This window comes from Lepisma saccharinum, chromosome 1 (assembly GCF_977018435.1).
Source record: "Lepisma saccharinum chromosome 1, izLepSacc3.1, whole genome shotgun sequence".
Classification (NCBI taxonomy): domain Eukaryota; kingdom Metazoa; phylum Arthropoda; class Insecta; order Zygentoma; family Lepismatidae; genus Lepisma; species Lepisma saccharinum.
In genome coordinates, this window is record NC_139229.1 from 78407656 (window position 1) to 78429324 (window position 21669).

Here is a 21669-nt window from a genome sequence, read left to right on the forward strand (position 1 = left end):
CACAGAACATATATCTTTTATATCTTTCTGTTATATATGTATATTACATGTGTAGGTAGGTAGGTTTGGTGGTCTTCCATACTTACTATGTTACTTTTTACTAGAGTTGGAAGTGATGGGAGAAAACAACTTTTTTGAGGAGAAAAAAAAGGAAGTTTTTTCCACGGCTTTTTTCAGCTCTTTTCACAAAAGTGTCTCAAATCAATGAAAATACAGGAGTTGGCAGTATTTTACCTGTTCCATGGTTTTCGTTTATATCTATATTCTAAAATAGACACTCATTTCTAAATATAAAATAGAATTTACAATATGAAATTTCGTAGCTAGATATAAACAGTGTTTTAAAAAATGTTGGCTTTTTTGAATGGGCTGTTTTTCAGAGTGTTATCTTCATATTTTGGTACGCTTATTAAATATATTTATGTAGTATCAACATATTCAAATAACTAGAGTAGTTTTGGATGTGTTTTTAATAGAACCTAATAGTATGACATGATTTTCAATGCTTGAATTTGTTATACGAACACAAACATGAATCAAAAAAGAAAATACCGTTCTACCATTTCAATTCTGGCTTTACAGTACACCATGCATAATTTGGAAACAGCAGCTAAACCTGGTCATGGAGCAACTAGTGATGTATTTTGGCTGCTTGTTGTAGTGGTTCTCAACCTTTGTGAGACCACAGCCCAGTAAATTTATTTCTTACAAGTCGATGCTCTGAAGCCAAAATTTTCACTCATAAATACATTTCTGATCTTTAACGTTTATATGGAAACTAGATTTTACCCGGTGTTGCCAAGGTATTTATTTATGCCAATCTTGTATTAGACAGGAAAATAATGAATTCAAACTATAGTGTAAAATGTAACTAATTTTAAATGTGATCGTGAATGTCACCAAATAGCTTAGAGACTCCGAAAACTATGGATTCGACACAAATCTAGGTCATTTGTGGAATTTTATTTTTCACCCCCTCTTATCCCCCATGCCGATAGGGATGAACTTGGATTTGAACCGCATTGGGAGTGTCACGAAAACTATGGATTCAATTCGCAACACAGCCTGAATGTTAGACAACCCGAGAAACACTATCGTTGTGCAGATTGCATAGCACATAATACTGGCTGCAAATGCAAAAAAAAAAAAAATCTAATTAGGAAATCTGGACTGGACCTACTTTTTTGAAATGAGATCCGAAGCACTCTGCCTCCACTGAGGATTGACCGCAAGGTAACAGCATTACATTATTACACATATGAAAGGAACCTTCTATCAAAAAGTCTGCCTTTTTTCCAACAACAGTACTTGCAATTTGTTCTCTGGGATTTACAGGCTAAATTACATCTTAACATCTCATAAAGTAGCTAACATTCTTGTTAAGTATAGGGAATATTCAGACTGAAGCAACACATGACAGTGGGGGTGTCACATTGATATGACAAGTGCTCCTTCAGTCTACGCAAGAATCCAACACGCATGCACAAACAAGACCGAAGTTACATGATGCACACTATTGAAGGAGCTCACAGATGACAAGCGACAGTCTCTCTCCTTCAGTATAAAGCGAATCATTCATCGTGCATGCAAGAACAACAGACCGAAGCAGCACGATACACGCCATTGAGAAAACAGTATAGTCCGAGCAACATGCAAGTGACATGCTTAGCTCGTCGCACTTCGGGTCAAAATGTTCAATGGATTACTGAGGGTCTGCTTACAAGTTCTTGGATTCCAAGAACCACAAATCACTTCCATCTCAAAGCTCAATTACATTCATGTAACACGTATACTTCTGCATGTGTGTTGTGAACAGTAAAGATTTTTAATTGTCCCGAAGCATCGAATATTTTGATATTAACATTTGTTTCATATTTTATGACCTCAACATTTAAATTAAGACACAAACATGTAAAAGCTTCTTTAAGTCCATTTCATGATCAGAAGTGCTCATCAGGACTACACGTTTAGTTTTAACCCTAGCTTACCCTTGCTGTACAAGAAATGTACATACCGGGGGATCTATCTCAGGCCTACACTTTTTCTTTATCACTAAAATTCAAATCATTTTATTATTGAATCACGGTTTCCTTTGCTGATTATATATGTACAGTTAATTATTAATTATAATAATTACAAAATTACTATTATTAATAAAAAATAATAACCAATTATTGCATGAGTGTCTCATATTTTATCATTCACTAAAACTCACAAAATCCATAATGACTTTTTCATTAACGCTTTTTTGTTTGTAGAGGTGCAGTTGTGTGTTAAATATGATAATTAATCATCACCAACTAATTGTACACTGAAACTGGCGTGAGTGTCTCGAATGAGACTCATTCAAAGATGGCGCCTGATATGCTCACCAACTGTATTTTGCCTCCTATTTACATTACATTTATGTTTTTATGAACAAAAGTAACACAGAAATGTTGTGAACATCCTAGGGAACCATATAATTTATTTTCAAACAGTTGAAAAATCTAAAAAATAGAGAGGGTGGGACTGCAAGCCCCCTCCTCCCCCCAGTAAGCTAGGGTTAAAATTATTGCTGAACCACTATGCAATATGTGTCCACTGGGATTGGCCAATATCTGTTTCCTGGCTGCTACATCATGTAAATTTTCATAGCTTGTTGTAAAATAACGGGTGACAATTAATTAATGACCACATTTATATTGTAAGTTTTGTGGTACTAATTTGTTTTTTCTTTCTCATTTCAGATGAATATAAAGATCGACTTTTGCAAAATTTAGTGGTGTAACATGGAAAGGTGGAGTGCACAACAGCGAGCAGCAATAGTGGAATTTTATTTCGCTAGCAATTACTCGGTGACCACTGCTCAAAGAAGGTTCCGTGCAAGGTTTGGCGAGCATGCGTGTCCTTCGAGAAAATCAATTCTGCGATATGTTGCATCCCATAGAAACAGAGGCAGTGTAACTAATGCTAAACGTACTGGTAGGCAGAGATCTGTGCGCAATGAAGGAACAATTGAAAGGGTGAGAGTTGCAATCACAAACAGCCCAAAGAAATCTGCAAGAAGGTTGTCACAAGAAGTTGGTGTCAATAGAGAAACTGAGAAAAATTCTGAGAAACGATTTGCACTTGTTTCCGTACAAACTTCAGGTATCCCATCAGTTGAAACAGACTGATTTTCAAAAACGTTTAGCGCTTTGCAACAGAATGATTGGACTTAACACTAATCCGAATTTTGGAGAGAGGCTCATAATGACCGATGAAGCTCATTTTCACTTATCTGGTTATGTGAATAAGCAGAATGTGAGAATATGGACTGGAGAAAACACTAAGCAAATCCATGAACGCCCTACACATAGTGCAAAAATTACTGTATGGTGTGCATTATCGAGATCATGGATCATAGGCCCATATTTTTTTGAAAACGCAAATGATGTTACTGTCACTGTGAACGGTGATCGTTACAGACAAATGTTAAGATTTTTTTTTCTTGAGTTACAGCGTCGAAACCCCAATTTTCAGGACATGTTTTTTCAACAAGCCACACTAGTTGTGAAACAATGCAATTATTGCAACAGAAATTTCCCAATCATGTGATTTCGAGGTTTGGTGACTTTCACTGGCCTCCTCGTTCCCCAGACTTAACTGCTCCAGATTTTTTTATGGGGGGTACTTAAAGTCTATGCCACGAAACCAAACAACTTACTGGACTTGAAAAGAGCCATAAGAAATGAAATTGACTTGATATCAAATTAAACACTTTCAAAACTTATGTATCATGTGTTTGTTCGTATTCAGGAATGCGTATGATTCAATTTCAAAAAGTAAGCAGTATTTGTTATTTTCCTGTTACTGCATATATCATACTACCTACTCCTTTACTTTTGTTGCTGCAAGTTTAACACACACAAAATTATACTCAAAATAAATGTGGTCATGAATTAATTGTCACCCTGTATGTCACTACAAACATGTAAACTCATAACAGTAACTTCAAGTGAAATAGGTTAGCTGCAATTGGTAAAAAGCCGAAGGCAAAATTTCAGTTTTTTTTTCCAAAAAAGCCAGCTTTTTATCGAAAAAACAGTCCATTCAAAAAAGCCAGCTTTTTTGCATCTCTACTTTTTACACACTATCCTTCATATCCTGATGTGTATGTAATTTTGATGTGCTTCTATACTTAACTGAGAATCTTATGAACATTTCTTTTATTGTTTGGCTGAATTAGCTGCCACTACGAAAAATAATTTTGCCAAAAACTGGTGATATGCCCAAGAATTTTCAAAGGTGGGGATTATGTCTTAGTTTTCAGTAGTCAAGCCCTATATTTTGCCACATTTTTCAGCATTTGTTACTCGCCTGGCCCCCCACACTTTACCTCCGCACTCGAGGTTCGGTGCACTTCGTACTCGGCTCTGATTTGTCTAGGGGTATCTTTCTTTGTACGACAATGCACGTGGGTTGCTACAAGTCAACATAATTATATAATTAACTACAAGAGACAACAGATAACCTTTGCGAAACCTTATTGCTATAGGGGGATAAATTACCTTGTCCAGCATTTGTGAAATTATAAACTGAAATTTTGGATATTTTCTATAGTTTAATTAACGTAAAATTTGAAGTATATACAAGTCGTTTCCGAACGTTCATTTCTCTAATTATTTATCGGGCCAAAACTCTAATTTTGATGTTGGAATCTCTATTGTTTGTACCTGGATGCTTTACATTTCATGAATTACATCTGAAGTACGCTTGTCACAAGGTAGACTCGCGTTACTCCAAGAAACGTCTTAACAGGCGCTAGGCTGCCCGACGTGTACATTTCTCAACCTCCACGGTGACAAGGCACTAGGCTGCCCGGCGCACCGTAATTACTTCAAAATAACATCCAGTACAAACTACCTTTTTACCTGTAAACTGGATACCAAGGCACTAGCTTGCCCGGCAATCCAATCTCTTACAGCATCCGTTTCGGGAGACCTGTCCTCCGGTCCTAGCTAACCGAAGCAAAAACAGCCTCTCCCTTCCAAGTCTCAGTTCTAACAGCCGACCTCCCCTACTCTCATCTGGGAGATTATATATACGTTTGGTTTGCGTCTGCTGCCAACCGCCCTTCTTTCAAAATTTTTAATCTTTAACAGCTAAACTGGCCGCCTTTCTTTTGAACGTTCTAAACACGAAGAAGAACAGAGAGCTACATGGTATTTATACATGGAATAATATGAACCTAAAAATGCATAATAAATTGATTTACACTAATCAGACATATATATGTTTATACACTTGATTACCCAATTAATTAACATATTAATAAATATTTCAATAAGAAAAAAAAACACTGTTGCCCTGACACGGGGGCAGGGTAACAGATTCCCCCTCCCCAGCGTTACAATTCAATCTGAAATTTAAATTTCAGTATGTGTGAATTGTCTTAAAGTCACTAAGAAAAGTTAAAGCACTGTATCTGAAAAAGAAAAGTTCACTGAAAAATGTTATTTTCACTACACACCACAACCGTCTCTCTGAAAAGAAGAGTCTCGATTTCACTGCACTAAATATCCTATTTCCACACTATCTCTTCCTCCGGAATCCTGGAACCTCCTGGACATATCGGTCATCTGGTCATCAGGACTGCTCCCAGGTGCAGACGGATTCAGCTCCTCCACCTTCCAACGAACATGTCCGGCTCCCGCTCTAGGGTCGACTCAGCCTCCTCCTCGGTCCACCCGAAGATCCCCCGGCTCCTCAGTCCCCCTGGTCCTTGCGTCTGGGACTTTTGCGGTACTCGGTTCGACTCCTGTCGAATTTCGGCTTCAAATGCTTTCAAGGTTCTATCGTTCGATCACACGACCCGACTTTAAAATGGCTTTCTCATTTTTCCATCTATAAGGAAACTTTCCCTTCCTTTTCCGGGCATCGAACTGCCATCCTTCAGCATTCTCTTAGCGATGAAAATCTCATGTCCTCGTGTGCAGAATATTCATCTACTTTTATCGGTAAGGTTCACATAACATAAAATCTAACAGTCCGTAATTGAAATCTTATATTCACATGAAATAAATTTATCAGGACTCTAATGTGTAGCGACAATAAATCAGGAACTTAATTACTACTGTACAAACTAGAAGTCAACTTCTCGGCTTCTTTTTCATCATTTTTCACAGCCCTTCTACCCCCTCCCCTTGAGATGGATTCTCAGGGTAGAAGTTAGGGACGAGTGCTTTCCCTCACACTTCTCAAATTTCTTCTCGGAATGACCTTCAGCTGGTCAACGTTAGCCAGAACTCTCTTCCCCTCACCTTCCTTTTCCAAAACAACATTATTTGGAGTAGTGAAATTCAGAATTCTGTAGATCCCTTTGAATTTCGGGAAAAAGCACGCAGTTTTCTTATTAAAAGCAGACGAAATCCTATGCTCTTGAAGCAGTACTCGATCTCCGACACGAAGATTAACCCTTCTTCTGCCCTTATTGTAGGCCCTTGACGCCTTTTGCCTCGTCGTTTCTTCTTTTTCTTTTGCAAATTCGAAAGCCGCGCCCATTCTTTCCTTTAACTGTATGACGTAATCCATCTGTCTCTCCGCCGTGACGTCTTCCCCGGTTCCATCTTCCCTCTGAAGCTCTATTTTCCGAGTGTCATACGGTGTGTACAAATCACGTCCAAAGAACAAGAATGACGGTTTCAACCCAGTCATCGAATTCGTTGCATTATTAATGGCAAAACTTATCGCATCCAAGTTTTCAGCCCACGACGAGTGTTCCTTGCAGAACTTTCCAAGTGCTTGCTTGATTATCTTAATCGCTGCTTCTGATTTGTTTCCCTTCGGTCTATACGGCATAATATAGACAGGCTTGCAATTCACAGAACGCAACGTTTGTGAATACAGTTTGCTTCGAAATACACTCTGGTTGTCACTGACAACGTATTTCGGAAATCCTAATTGAAAACAGTACTTCAAGAATGCTTGCGAGATCGTCCTCGCCGTTGTAGTTCTAAGTGGTGTCAAACTAATGTGCCTTGAGAACTCATCTTGAATGACTAAACAGTACTTGTATCTCCCCTTCGTACTTGTAGGCAGTGGTCCAAAAATGTCCAGAAACACTTTGTATCCAGGTGCAGTAGATTTCCTCGAGTTCATAAATCCCATCTTTCTGCAGTTGTCAGGATTATACTGAAGACAAGTGATACAACTTTTGCAATAGTTACTGACATCTTTAACTACTCCGTCCCAAGTATAATTCTCTAGGACCTTAAACAATGTCTTTCCATGTCCTAAATGCGCAGATAGTAAATCATCATGCGAAGATTTAAGTACTTCATTCCTCAACTTCTCTGGTACCCACAGCTTCAATCTGGAGCTAAACGGTGGATAAAGTCCAGTGTTTTCGTCAACGAAACGGTAAAGCAGTTCATCATCATCGAGACAGGAATGTTGGAGATAAAAGTCAAATTTTCTCTTCTCTCAAGAATCCTTTATTTCAACTTCTTCTCCATTTAAACATCCAATTAATTTCGATAAATAAGGATCACTCTGTGGTTCTCCTTTCCACATACCTTTATCGTTAAGATCTACGGGCGGCGAAGTTTCTTTCTGTCCGTCCGTCTGTCTTCCATTGACAGTGTTGCCAGCTGCATCTGTAAACATCGCTTCCGTTTTCCTTTTCTGTATCCGGTCGAATTTCTGACACACTTTGCCTTCGACTTTAGGAATATCATGTTCCATTATCGTCCCATCAGGCATCTCTAATCTGAAATATCCTTCAGGCTTGATGTCCTCTATTGGATAATTCTCTTCTGCATCCGAAGATCCAATGTAATTCTCCCTCTCAGAGAATCCCGCTTCGATCCTCGACAAGTAGTCAACCGCTGTGTTATTCCTACCGGCAATGTATTTCACGGTAACTGGAAACCTGGTCACCCTGTTTATTATTCTGTTTATGTGGCTCGGAATCTGAGAAGATTTCAAGATGTCCACGAGCGCAGAATGGTCAGTGTAAGCTATCACTTCCGGTGCTTGCAGAAAGTAATATTCAAATTTCTCCAGACCCATGGTCAACGCAAATAACTCTTTCGCTGTGACAGAATAAGAACGCTGAGTGTCAGACAGCTTCTTACTCCCAAATGCAACAGTCTGCAATTTTCTCGTTTTGTCGTCCTCCTGAGCTACGATATAGCCAAGCGCTATGTCAGAGCAGTCTACAAACAAGTGAAACGGTTTCGAAACGTCAGGAATCTTGAGATCAGGACTATTTACAATTGCATCCTTCAACTTCTGCAAACTCTCTTCTTGTTCTTTTCCCCAAGAAAATTTCCTCTTTCCTTGTAACAAGTCCGTGATCGGTTTGGATATCTTTGCTTGGTCCTTTACGAAATCTGACAGAAAATTTAAGAAGCCCACTAGTCTCCTAACTTGCTTGATATTTCTGGGACGCTGCAATTGCTCTGCTTGTTTCCTCTTACTTTCCGCACAAGATATGGTATTTTCTGAAATTGTAAACCCAAGAAAATCAATTTTCTTTCTGAAGAGACGTGACTTTCGATAACTAATCGTCAGTCCTTTGTCTTTCATCTTTCCCAGGACAGAATCCAACACTTTCAGTTGTTCTTCCTCGGTAGCGTTAGCAATCACTACGTCATCATAATAACATATTGCATCAGTTTGATAATGCTCTCCTAGCATCTACTGCATCAGTTCCGCAAGGTGAAAAGGTCCACTACGACAGCCATAAAATAACCTTTTGTATCTAAACGTTCCCATTTCTGTCAAGAAACCTGCATATTTTCTAGTATCTTCAGAAATCTGCATATTTGCAAATGCAAACGGAATATCCAGAACTGTAAATATAGTTCCCCCAGAAAGCTTACATATTGTCGACCTAATATCAGGTATTTCTCTACGTCTAGCCTCCAATCTCTTATTCAAGCCTTTGCTGTCGATGATCACTTTACATGTGTTATCTCTCTTCATATGAAGGATAGGCGGTGAAAGGTAATCTGTATCACCCCTTTCAATGATCCCGTCTTCAAGCATCTGCTCAACAGCCTGATTCATTAATTTCCTCTTTTGCTCAGAAAGTGGCCTAGGTTTCGCTCGGAACGGCTTCTCGTTATTCACATCCAAACGAACCTCGTAATCCTTTGCTAATCCCGGTTTATCTTGAAAAACATCAATATGCCGTCTCAGTATGGCAATCAATTTCGGCTTGTTTTCCTCTGAGATATCGGTACCCTTCATCAGCATGGCAATACTTCTCTCTTCGTCAACCCCCTCCCCTTTGATGTCGCTGCTACGTGTCTCCGCTCCGCAAGCAGAAACGTTCTCTCGGACTCCATCGACTCCATCCGTGGTCGAACCCAGTCCCCTAGAACCAACAGCATCAACGCTGTCACGTGTCGGCGGCGAATCAAAAGGCACGATTTTCGAAAGATCAGGCTCAATTGCCCACCCGTTACGATGAATCATGGGTACAAGTCCCAGCTTAGCCATCAATGTCCTTCCCATTAACATTTCATGATTAGCATTAGATAACACAAATATCTGATCCCGAGCCTTGTGTCCGTGAAACTTAATATTCACGTAAGCGCTCCCCAAAGATTCCACATTTCCTTCCGCAAGTATTACTTTAGTTTTGCAACCCAACAATTTTACTCCATTTGTCTTCATTTTCTCGAAAACCTCCAAAGACACAAAGTTATTGGACGACGCCGTATCAATACATGTGTGTACTTCCACGTTAGCTACGTTGCATAAAACGATAGGTTCCCTTACGTCTTTTACATTTACATTGTGAGGTGAAAAATTTTCCTTTTGTGTAAAATTTGCAGTTTCCACGCCACGAACTTGACAAATTCGTGGCGACTCTACGCATTTTTTGTTATTACTTCCTTCCCACGTTCATTAATCTTGTTTTCCCTACGGTGATTTGAAGCTCTGCAACCTTTCTGTCCACAAGTGTAGCATAATTTATTTCTCTGGCAATCTTCCTTCGAAAAGCGGTTCTGTTTGTTTTCATCCATCACCGCAAGCCGCGAGGGTGGAGGGCGTGAAACCACATGTTCAGCCCTCAAGCGCTCGACTTTCGGGCGGTCAAAACCAATGCTCACAGGGTCCAAGAAAATATCAGATTTCTTTCTCCCCCTCTCCTCTTCGCATTCCTGGTTAACGGACTTTCTCAGAGCCAAGTTGCGAATTTCGTCTTCCGAAACGAAAGATTTGAATCTCTGCCTTTCCAAAAACTCCGTTTGCAGTTCCAGGGCGTACTCGCTCATCTCTCTCATAGAAGTGAATGTCTTGTTGTACAAATAATCCCTAAATACCGGATTGCAGTGCGATTTCACAAAGTCAATTCTCTCCTGCGCAGAAGCCGAATTCCTTATCCTACTAAAATGCCTGTCAACTTTGCGAACGTATTCCGCCAATCCCTCGTTAGCAAGTTGAAACCTCTGAGACAAAAATAACTCTGCTTCTCTCTGATAATCCAATCCATGAAAAGCCTGCAAGAATTTATGCCTGAATTGTGAAAAATCACCGTATGGTTCCGTGAACAAAAACCACTCCCTCGCTTCATTTCGCAACGAAAGAGGAATAAACTGCTTCAGAAGATAATCTTCAGAAATTTTCAGCATTCTCGCGTAATCTTGAATCCTATCCAGATACGAAAAAGCATATTCCTTCCCTACATTTCCTTCAAATGTCGGAAGCGGCAAACGAATTTCCTCCATTGCTACTTTCGGAACGCACCTCTGTTCCTCAACAACAGAAAGCTCTGACGCGGTCGGGCTGGACCTACTCGAGTTACCAAGCGACATTCTTGTAACTTCCCTTTTTCTGTTTCGCAAGATCATTGGTTCGATCCTCGTCCGTTTCTCTCCTTAACTTTCAAAGCAAAAATCTTGTTCGACAAGACCTCAAATAACTAAGTTCAATCGCGGACAGAGTCCCCAAATAAATATGTTACACGCCTGGCCCCCCACACTTTACTTCCGCACTCGAGGTTCGGTGCACTTCGTACTCGGCTCTGATTTGTCTAGGGGTATCTTTCTTTGTACGACAATGCACGTGGGTTGCTACAAGTCAACATAATTATATAATTAACTACAAGAGACAACGGATAACCTTTGCGAAACCTTATTGCTATAGGGGGATAAATTACCTTGTCCAGCATTTGTGAAATTATAAACGGAAATTTTGGATATTTTCTATAGTTTAATTAACGTAAAATTTGAAGTATATACAAGTCGTTTCCGAACGTTCATTTCTCTAATTATTTATCGGGCCAAAACTCTAATTTTGATGTTGGAATCTCTATTGTTTGTACCTGGATGCTTTACATTTCATGAATTACATCTGAAGTACGCTTGTCACAAGGTAGACTCGCGTTACTCCAAGAAACGTCTTAACAGGCGCTAGGCCGCCCGACGTGTACATTTCTCAACCTCCACGGTGACAAGGCACTAGGCTGCCCGGCGCACCGTAATTACTTCAAAATAACATCCAGTACAAACTACCTTTTTACCTGTAAACTGGATACCAAGGCACTAGCTTGCCCGGCAATCCAATCTCTTACAGCATCCGTTTCGGGAGACCTGTCCTCCGGTCCTAGCTAACCGAAGCAAAAACAGCCTCTCCCTTCCAAGTCTCAGTTCCAACAGCCGACCTCCCCTACTCTCATCTGGGAGTTTATATACGTTTGGTTGGCGTCTGCTGCCAACCGCCCTTCTTTCAAAATTTTTAATCTTTAACAGCTAAACTGGCTGCCTTTCTTTTGAACGTTCTAAACACGAAGAAGAACAGAGAGCTACATGGTATTTATACATGGAATAATATGAACCTAAAAATGCATAATAAATTGATTTACACTAATCAGACATATATATGTTTATACACTTGATTACCCAATTAATTAACATATTAATAAATATTTCAATAAGAAAAAAAACACTGTTGCCCTGACACGGGGGCAGGGTAACACATTTAAAGATAATTTGTAGACATGGTGAGCAAAAGGGGGAGGAGTTGTAAAACCCACTAGGGGTAGAAAGAAACTAATTCAAGTGCCCTTCCATATATGGTTGAGCAAAAGGGGGAGGGGTTGTAATACCCACTAGGGGTAGAAAAAAACAAATTCAAGTGCCCTTCCCTGTTTGGTAATATGGTCTAAGAAAGATATCAATCAAACTAGCTACACATTTTGAAATAAGTTCTTAAAACCTTTAATTTATTAATTAATATAAGATTGGATTAAAAGTAATTGGGCCTAATTCTTGTGCCAGAGTTCCATTCCTAATGATGATTCTGAATAACTATGCAATACATTCTAATACATGGTTGACTATACCATACCATTGAACATTTCAAAATTCAGTTAGCAACATTGATAAAAATCATAATGGCATGTTTATTGTTGATTTAATAATACATGTGATACAGAAACACACGAACGTTAAAAACACATACTGTGCTAATTAAAAAAAAAGTTGATGAATATTTCCATAAGCGAACCCTGGTTTAGGCATGGACATTGAATAAAGTTTGCTTTGTGAAAATAAAATCAATTGGTTGGAGTAAACCAACATATGCACCAGAGTTTTCTGAAAGACTGAGTTAATTCATAGTCAAGTCCCACAAGAGCTTGTCACAATGGTCGTATACAGGTAATTTCACCGAAGGAACCGACCGCATCGAGTTCTGTCGGTGGCACCGTTTCTTGAGGGAGATTTCAACAGGGTGCCAATCAAAGTTTATTTCTGCCAAGGTTCATTCATGCCTGCAGGAATCGGAACTTTGTTAGCATTATCAAACACTCTTCATCACATGGCAACAGACACATGGTACGGAGGAAATTTGTAGCAGCAAATTACCATTTAAGTACGAAGAAACCTGCAGGACATCCACAGATATTTATTCTCAGGTGGTTCCCTCCCTGATAAAACACCACAATTCTCAAAGTTATTTGAATGCACTGTGTAAAACATTAGAACACCCCAAAAACTGAACCTGCTTTTGCAACACAGAAAAAAATCCATCTAAATAGTAAAATAGTGGTGTGTTTTCATTTCTACTTTGGTTATTTGTTGCAAATGTTACTACTTGTCCGGAGATATGATAATCTGCATCCAGTTACCATTGTACTAATTTTATCATATGTTGTGCTTTATCTGATTCGGGATTATGAGCTTGTAAATCTTAGCTTGTATGCATTTACCACTGCACAAACTGTCACTCTTCCCCCTGGATTCAAACTACTTGAGTCAGGCAGATTGTTTGGCAACAATGGCTATGCCACAGTGACAAACGATATTCATATTGATGGCCTGCAAGGGGAAAAGGCCACTCCCACAAAATTCCAAGAAACAAGGAAGCGGCCGGATCTTACGGTGAAATTCACAAGTGTTTACAGATATTTTGCAGAAATTTTTGAAATGCTGCGTTAAGAATGGAGAGAGAGGGGGGAATGGAAACCATCCCATAATGTAACAGTTATTTGAGTAAAGTACAGCCTAAATCATCACCACATCTGTAAATTCACAGCTGAAAAAAATAGAAGCAAGATGGTATAGAAAGCAAACAATAGCAAATAAACTACAAAAAATTAAGATACAACTATCCAACCATAACTACAAGAAATAAAACCCTAGTCAACAATGATTAAATGTTGTCTATCGGCCGAACATCTCTCACTCGTGTATTTCGTCACTTTTTACATTCGTACTTACCTATTGTGCATTGCGAAACATTCTTTAAGGTGAAATATTGCTTTTCTGACATTTTGTGATGAAAATAATGTCAATAATAGCCCCACGAATCATTCACGATAGCCCCAAAAACCATTTATAAATAGCCGCACAAACCATTCTCCGATAGCCCCACAAACCATTCACCGATAGCCCCACAAACCATTCACGGCAAAGTTAGGTTAGGCAAACATAGTGGTCATAGTAATATCGTGAAAAACCCATGATGGTACTATTATCGTATGAGGGAAACACCTACGAATCATATATTTCGGACTTCTTTACATTGCTAACGTGTTGTTTTCGAATGCGGAACATTTCTTAAGGTGAAATAATGCATTTCTAACTAAGATAATGTCTATTTCTTCTATTTACGAGTACTTACTGTTACTTGTTGTTTCGAATCTGTAACACATTATGGCCGTGATAGCGTACTGGTTTAGGGGGCGTTCTGAGTGTGTTTTGTCGATTTATGCAGTGTTGCAACCTCGTTCACCGGAAAATATCTACGTTTGTGCCCGGATTTGAAATTATGCTAATACGTCGCAAACCACTGACGTTAGCCTCACAAACCATTGACGTTAGCCCCACAAACCATTCACGTTAGCCCGAAAAACCATTCACGTTAGCCCGAAAAACCATTCACGTTAGCCCGAAAAACCATTCACGTTAGCCCCAAAAACCATTTTCCGTAAGCTTAGGCAAGCATAGTTAAAAAAAAAAAATACTCGACATGTCATGTTCTAGTGAAAACACAGCGAGGCTGAAACACTGTCTACGGGGTTGCATCATCTTAACACACGGAACATTGCACTCTCCTGCTGAAAGCAAATGGCGGGAGCAGAAACAGCGTGTCAGACAGAGATTTTCACAGAAAACAACACGCATTCACATTTAAATGGATCAAATCTACTTTCAGGAACTTCCACAACACTAAAGAAAATGATTTCCGTAAGTACGGTGGCTCAGTCGGTAACGCGTCTGACTACCATGCTCAAGCTCCCGGGTTCGATCCCCGGCCGGTTCAAATTCGGGAACTTTTCTAACGATGGAAGCGGTCCCGGTGCCCACCCAGCTTCGAATAACATGGGTACCCCCCAGGGTAAAGGTGGTCAGGGGCGTGATGCTGATCACATCACCCCCACTCACGACCGGATCAAGAAAGTGTGGGGCGTTACCCCACACCGCCTAAACGCCTTCATGGCATGGTGCTAAGCACAGGGGAGCACTTTACCTTTTTTTCTTCTTTTACTTTCTCCTGTAAATTTGAAGGAATCTATTTCCCTCATACGATAATGTTACCCACATGATTTACCAATCCAGCAGATTCTACGATGACAGAAAATATCTCCACGAATTATCCAAATGTTAGAAGGTAACATTATCGTATGAGGGAAACTGATTCCTTCAAATTTACAGGAGAAATACTTACGGAAATCAGTTTCTTGAGCGTTTTGGAAGTTCCTGAATGTAGATTTGATCCACTTTAATGTGAATGCGTGTTGTTTTCTGCGAAAATCTCTGTCCGACATGCTGTTTCTGCTCCCGCCATTTGCTTTCTGAACGAGAGTGCAATGTTCAGTGTGTTAAGATGATGCAACCCCGTAGCCAGTGTTTCAGCCTGCCGTGTTTTCACTAGAACCGTGTGTTGAGTATTTTTAATTTTTTTTTGGAATGCGTTTACAATACCGGACTCTTCAATTGCTATGAAATTTCGCCTACTCACTAATTGAGACCTCCTAATCACGAATCTGCATGTAATAATTGGCGGTCAAGTATGGAAATCGATAAAAAAACGAAATAAACTATGTTTTCTTAACGTAACCCTACCATAAGAACAGCAGCTCCACGGAACAAGCCATTTTCCCCGAATGGGTGCCACTTATCGCACAACACTGTAGCAACATTGTGTTCTGACGTCACAGGAGAGAGCTTTTTCATGTTAGGCAATACAAGGTAACGCGTCTCTTAGCGAAAATATTAATTTCTCTTTGTATTTATGCTAATGGAACCTAACCTAACAGGCCTAACCTAACCACGTAGGCATTCCTCGTCTGACGTCAATATTCAAGGTTGCAAGATTGTTGTGCGTAAAGGAAGAGCATTAACGAATTGCGAAAGAAAGATGGTTCCGAATTGCTGTGTATGGACAATGAACGTGGTAAATCGCAAGGTTATTTTACAAGTTCTACACGTAAATGCGACGTATTAGCATAATTTCAAATCCGGGCACGAAAGTAGATATTTTCCGGTGAACGAGGTTGCAACACTGCATAAATCGACAAAACACACTCAGAACGCCCCCTAAACCAGTACGCTATCACGGCCATAATGTGTGACAGATTCGAAACAACAAGTAACAGTAAGTACTCGTAAATAGAAGAAATAGACATTATCTTAGTTAGAAATGCATTATTTCACCTTAAGAAATGTTCCGCAATCGAAAATAACACGTTAGCAATCTAAAGAAGTCCGAAATATATGATTCGTAGGTGTTTCCCTCATACGATAATAGTACCTGTTAGAAAAACTCATTCCAGTAAGTACTTTCTTGTGTAAAAATGAAGAAATCCGTTCGGCCGAATGACAACTTTTACCAACAACTTAAACCCCTATATTTCAAGTTACATTAAAATTTTGGTAACCACCAAACGTCTCTAATTCCCTTATTTTCGTATTTTTCACATTGATACTTACATATTCTGCATTCGTAAGGATTCTTCTATTTCGCGTTCCGTTTCTTGCACGCAAATAATCTCAATTTTCGAAATATCGAGTATTTTTATTTTGTTCGCTTTCGCTTGCGTTACACGCGATATGGTGGAGAAATCTTGACTAGCGTAGTCCATGATCAGTGGTTATGCAGTGTTGCAATCTTCTTCATAGAAAAATACCTACTTTCGTGTTACTGATTTTGTATTTTAGGTATAATTTAACAATACAGGGAATTTCTGCATTTTGTTTGAAATTCGGCATACTCACTAATTTTGGCCCCCTAATCACGAATCTGCAGTCAAAATTTGGCGATCACGTATAAATTTGGCGCTTATTTGGGGGCAGGTGAATCCGGCCTATTTCTAACATGCCCTTAACAGGGAGTCTATAGATATAGGCGGGGCCGCGATAGCGGTTGGGGGCGGTAGGTCGATTACCCCAGGGGCGGAGCCCGGAACCGGCGGGAAATTTGGAAATCGAGGGTGTGGAAATAACAACTTAATTTCGATTATTTTGCTATTTCCACGTGTGAGTACCAAATTTTGACTGCAGATTCGTGATTAGGGGGCCAAAATTAGTGACTATGCCAAATTTCAAACAAAATGGAGAAATTCCCGGTATTGTAAAATCGCTCCGAACTGATGAACAGTAACTTACGTGTATTTACGTTCTAGAACTGTTACACAGTTACAAAACCGCGCATTTGGAAACACTGACCGGTTGTTACGTCATGAAACGCTCGCAAATATTTGGTTCACGTAGTAGACAGACATCAAGGAAACCGCTTTCGTGCATCGGAGTGACATTAATGTCGAAAATTACATGATTTATCGGCAAAAAAAATTCAACGAGGTGAAAACAAACTTCCAAGACCTTCCTAAAGTATAAATAAACCCATTTCGGTAAGTACTTTCTCCTGTAAAATTGAAGAAATACGTTTTGGGGATACGAAAATTTTACCCAAGTTACATAATAAGCACTAATAATCACTTGTATATGCGTAAACTTACCTAAAATAAAGTTGCTAATATAAAATGTCTTGGATCTTAAAATCATGGTGAATAAATACTGTCCTCTGACGAGCTTATTTTCTGCAGTACTTGCAGCTCTTCTACTGACCTCTCAGGATACTTGTGAATCTGCAGAAGAATTTCAAATAAACATTACTAAATCATAAAATTATTAAAATAGCACAATTAAAATTTTTAAAAGTTGATTTAAGATCGAAATCGTCCAAAATAATGAGTTAGCTCTTCGTGCAGAATATTTTGGGATATCTTCGTTGCAACCGTTAAACTCACGTGAAATATGCACGTGCTCAAGTAACAGTACCAGTACGCGAATATATCAGTAACGCAAGATTTTTAAATCTAATAGCTATATCAGTAGCGCAAGATTTTTTATTCTTAATGAATGTGGTTGGTCATGTGCTAGTAGCTCAAGAATTGTACCTAGGGGAGGAGATGATAATCAAATACTACATTTTTAATATGACTATTTTGAATATTGAAACTTCAATCTACTAATATATACATAATCTTGAAAACCCGCACATCACAATGAAAATAATAAAAATGACAACTTACCTTAAATCAAAAACACCCGCGATTGTCTTTTCCACGGCATAATGTGAAACTTCGAAATAACAGTGACATGTTCTAAATTTTTAGATTAGTAAAAAAATATACAAAAACTGAACACAGCCACATGTTTCATGCACAAATTAAGGAACTTTAAATCTCCATTGGAAAGCACACAGAACTGGAGTGCAACTGAGTGAGGAGCAGTGGAATGCTAGGTTTAGCGCAGTGGTGCATTTCTCGAACTAAACCACCTGTCGTTGCTTTGCTTATTCTTTCTACAGCATCGATCGCTATTAAGTTCCCTGTGATTGAAACATTCAGTAGCTCTCGATCCTATTTTACCCTTTAAAAAACTCAAAGCTTATGTTATGTAGGTCCTATCCATGCATTTTATATTATATCAGGGATTTGTTTTCTTCTGGTATCACTGGACGTGGACGGAACAGGTTCAATGGCGTAGTGGTCGCTCCCACAACTCCCGCGGCTGGCTTATGCCACTACCGCGTTAACCTCGCTCTTGAAATTTTGTATAAGGACATAATTTTAACAGTAGGAAATAATTGGCTAGTGTATCGTATTTGTAATGAATAGAGTTCGGAATTCTAGGCACTATAAACTACCAAAATAGGAAATCAAGTGACTATAATGTTGAAAATAGGCACAATCAAAGGCATAACAATAGGCATTTTCTTTCAATATTCTGCATAATGAAAGGCCTCAAATTCAACTCTCATCCAAAATTTAATACTTCCAAATCACTAACGGCTGTAATTTCACAATGCATGCAGAGGATTGTTAAAAGAAAGCATTTTTTACGTGCATACATTATTTCGTAATTTTCAAAACAAAAATATATGTATAACGTTCTAATCTCAAATAACAGAAAAAAATGTAGTCTCTTCCACAATTGCTCTGCATTCCTGATGACGGGGCATTCGCAAAGGAAGCTCATTGATTGATTGAATTTGAAATTTTGAGTGCGTCAGCACTTAGGCTATTTTGCACCCGTCACACTATACGGGGTCCAGCCTCTTACCATCACTAAAATAGCTGTAAAGGGACACTCAGCACACGTAAGAACAAAATACAGGACAACACAACACACACACAACCCTACAGATGATTATACTGGTCCTAGCTTTAAGCGCCAGAGCCTGGCTAGTGTACTACGTGGAAGTGAGGTTGACATTTGGGTGTACTACGTTGAAGCGTTGAAGAGTAACCCCTGGAACGCTCATGTCCAAGTCGGGATTCGAATCTGCAATCTTCGATGTCGAGATTATAGGACGACCGTTCAACGCGCTCAGAAACACGGAGTGGCTACAAGATAAAAAGCAGTCATGGACGTGACCGGCTTCATCTGTCGAGACTCGGTAGCCACCTAACATGCACGTCCGCAGGATTTTTTTCCAGGGAGGGGCAAGCAAGTTATTTTTTGCAGGGGGGGCAAAGGAGGCATATTTTCCCCAATAATAGTGATACCTCCCCAAAAAATACTGTTTCAGTCTGAAATTATCATGTTTCGTCAACGCTCTTATAACAATTAACCCTTCGTGGATCACGCGAGAAAAGTTACGTCGATGGTCGCACACGGTCTCTAAAAATGGCGTCAAGCGGACATTCGCTCTATATATATTCTCGTGTTTAGTAAATATTTATTGTTAAATTATAGTGGTCAAAAGGAGGGGAAGCACCTTCCTGTGCGGAAACCCAAACCAAAAACGCATAAAAATGCACTTGAAACATTATTTTGTTCCTGTCTCTAATTGATTGATTCTTTTGAAACATTTAGGCACTAATTACCAACAGTAAAATGAAATTATGGACATTATAGAATTTGCCTATAATAGTTGTATTACCCAGAAACTTAAATCTGACTGACAGCATACGAATCTGATCACAAGAACAGAATTGCATTTCATGCAATATCCGAGCTCCTGTAATAAATCACAGGTCCGTCGTGTGCTCGATCTCCACTACTTTAATAAAGGTATTTGTTCGCCTTCCCCGATGATGTAGTGGTAACGACGTCACCTCGTAATCGATGGGTCACGGGTTCAATATCTGGTGCAGGTACATACATAGTGATTCCGATCCCACTTTGAACTGTAGGTTCAATCCCGATTAGCCTATCTGTTCATAAAGTGGACTTGAAAGAAAAACTCGAGTACTCAAAAAAAATGTTCTCCTGAAGACGAAGGTAAAGGTGCTCTATTGAAACGTAGTGTTAGAATAGAGGAAAGTAAAATCATTAACTATGGATAATAAAGTAAGAAAAATAAACTATATCATGGCCTTAATACATAATATTAATGCCAATTTGCTTCACTTACCACAACTGCAGGTTTGAACTTCAAGCTTTAAAAGGTTTTAACTACTTCAGTGCACTGGAATAGAATCGCTTTCAAATGATAAAAAAGCACGGCGTATAGGATTAATTCAAATTGCCACGTTAGCAATGAAAATAGCTATATCTGGCATGTCGTTTCACATGCACCTGAGCTGAATATGTGGACTCAGCGTGTGCGTAGTATCCGAGACAAAAATGTGTCATAGAAGTATGCACAAATGTCTGCGAGATGTTTGTTACCTGTACGTCATGACATTCTAACAAAACGTTCAAAGGTAATGCTTTATCTCGCACGCGAGTGTTTATCGTTGTTATTGGGACACTTGCCTCTGTCAATGGGTGATTAACAATGAGGAAACCTGGATTTGAGTTCCTTATTATATTTTGTTCTTGTGCAGAGAGTGAAACCTGTGGGTACTGTGCAAAGTAACTATACTATTGTGACTGGATTTCCCAAAAAGGAAAAACAAACAACGTAAATATGAACTTAGAGAGCAAGATGTTACAGAATTGTATTCTCTCTCTCTCTCTCTCTCTCTCTCTCTCTCTCTCTCTCTCTCTCTTTGTGTGTGTGTTAACCGTGGGAAAATTGTAACCCATAGTTTTGTTGTTTTCCTCAAACAAGGGTTTAATTGATTTTGTTTATTCTACCTCGCTTTTCTGCTACTTTTGGCTAATCGCGAAGATGAGGATCAGTGGTATGATAAAACTGATGGAGGGACACCAGGTGTCCGGAATTCGAATCGAGGACACCTGGTGTCGTAGCGCGCTGTACTAACCACTCCGCCACGAAGGGCGGCAAAGTTCCAGACTTGCTTGAGCTTCCGAGAACTTGCCTCCCAGGTTCGATCCCCGGTGGAGGCACACTGCACATTTCTTCGGATCCCACTTTAAACTGTAGGCCAGGTCCTATCTGAGCTTGAAGCTGACTTAAAATAAAATTTGACTTGGCTTACGTGAACGGCCGCTGGAAAAAATTTCCAGTCATTGTTTCTGTAGGTGCTTTACGCAAATGTTCGCAGTTCCAGTAAATGATATTCTTATTCTGCAAAATATGAATAACCTCTTTAGTGCCGTTTTTATCAAACTTATCACTGAACAGTCAGTCAAGTGTTAATTCTTTTAATACTTACATGTCCACTCTTGATAACGAAAACAGTGTAGCAAAATGCAGTTACCTCTTTTCTTCGGCAAATGTGATAACTTCGCCAACACTGCTTACCAGACTCGCAACTAGGTTATTTCTGAATATTACAGGAAAACCGAATATCTGCGCATCTCGTCGAGTACAATAGCATGACGC

At 39.4% G+C, this 21669-nt stretch overlaps 1 protein-coding gene across 2 annotated transcripts in view; it reads right to left on the minus strand.

Moving 5' to 3' along the window:
* Ctns (lysosomal cystine transporter cystinosin) overlaps positions 1-21669 on the minus strand; it is a 100090-nt gene that overhangs the window by 71260 nt on the left and 7161 nt on the right. The window contains exons 1-2 of one of the 2 annotated variants that reach the window (XM_083133291.1): positions 18020-18268; positions 17444-17572 (exon numbers count right to left, since the gene is read on the minus strand). In XM_083133291.1, the coding sequence (XP_082989417.1) occupies positions 17444-17489 (46 nt within the window). In that variant the 5' untranslated portion in view covers positions 17490-17572; positions 18020-18268. Of the gene's footprint in view, positions 1-17443; positions 17573-18019; positions 18269-21669 lie in introns of those variants that run through there. The other variant, XM_083133295.1, reaches the window with a different exon arrangement.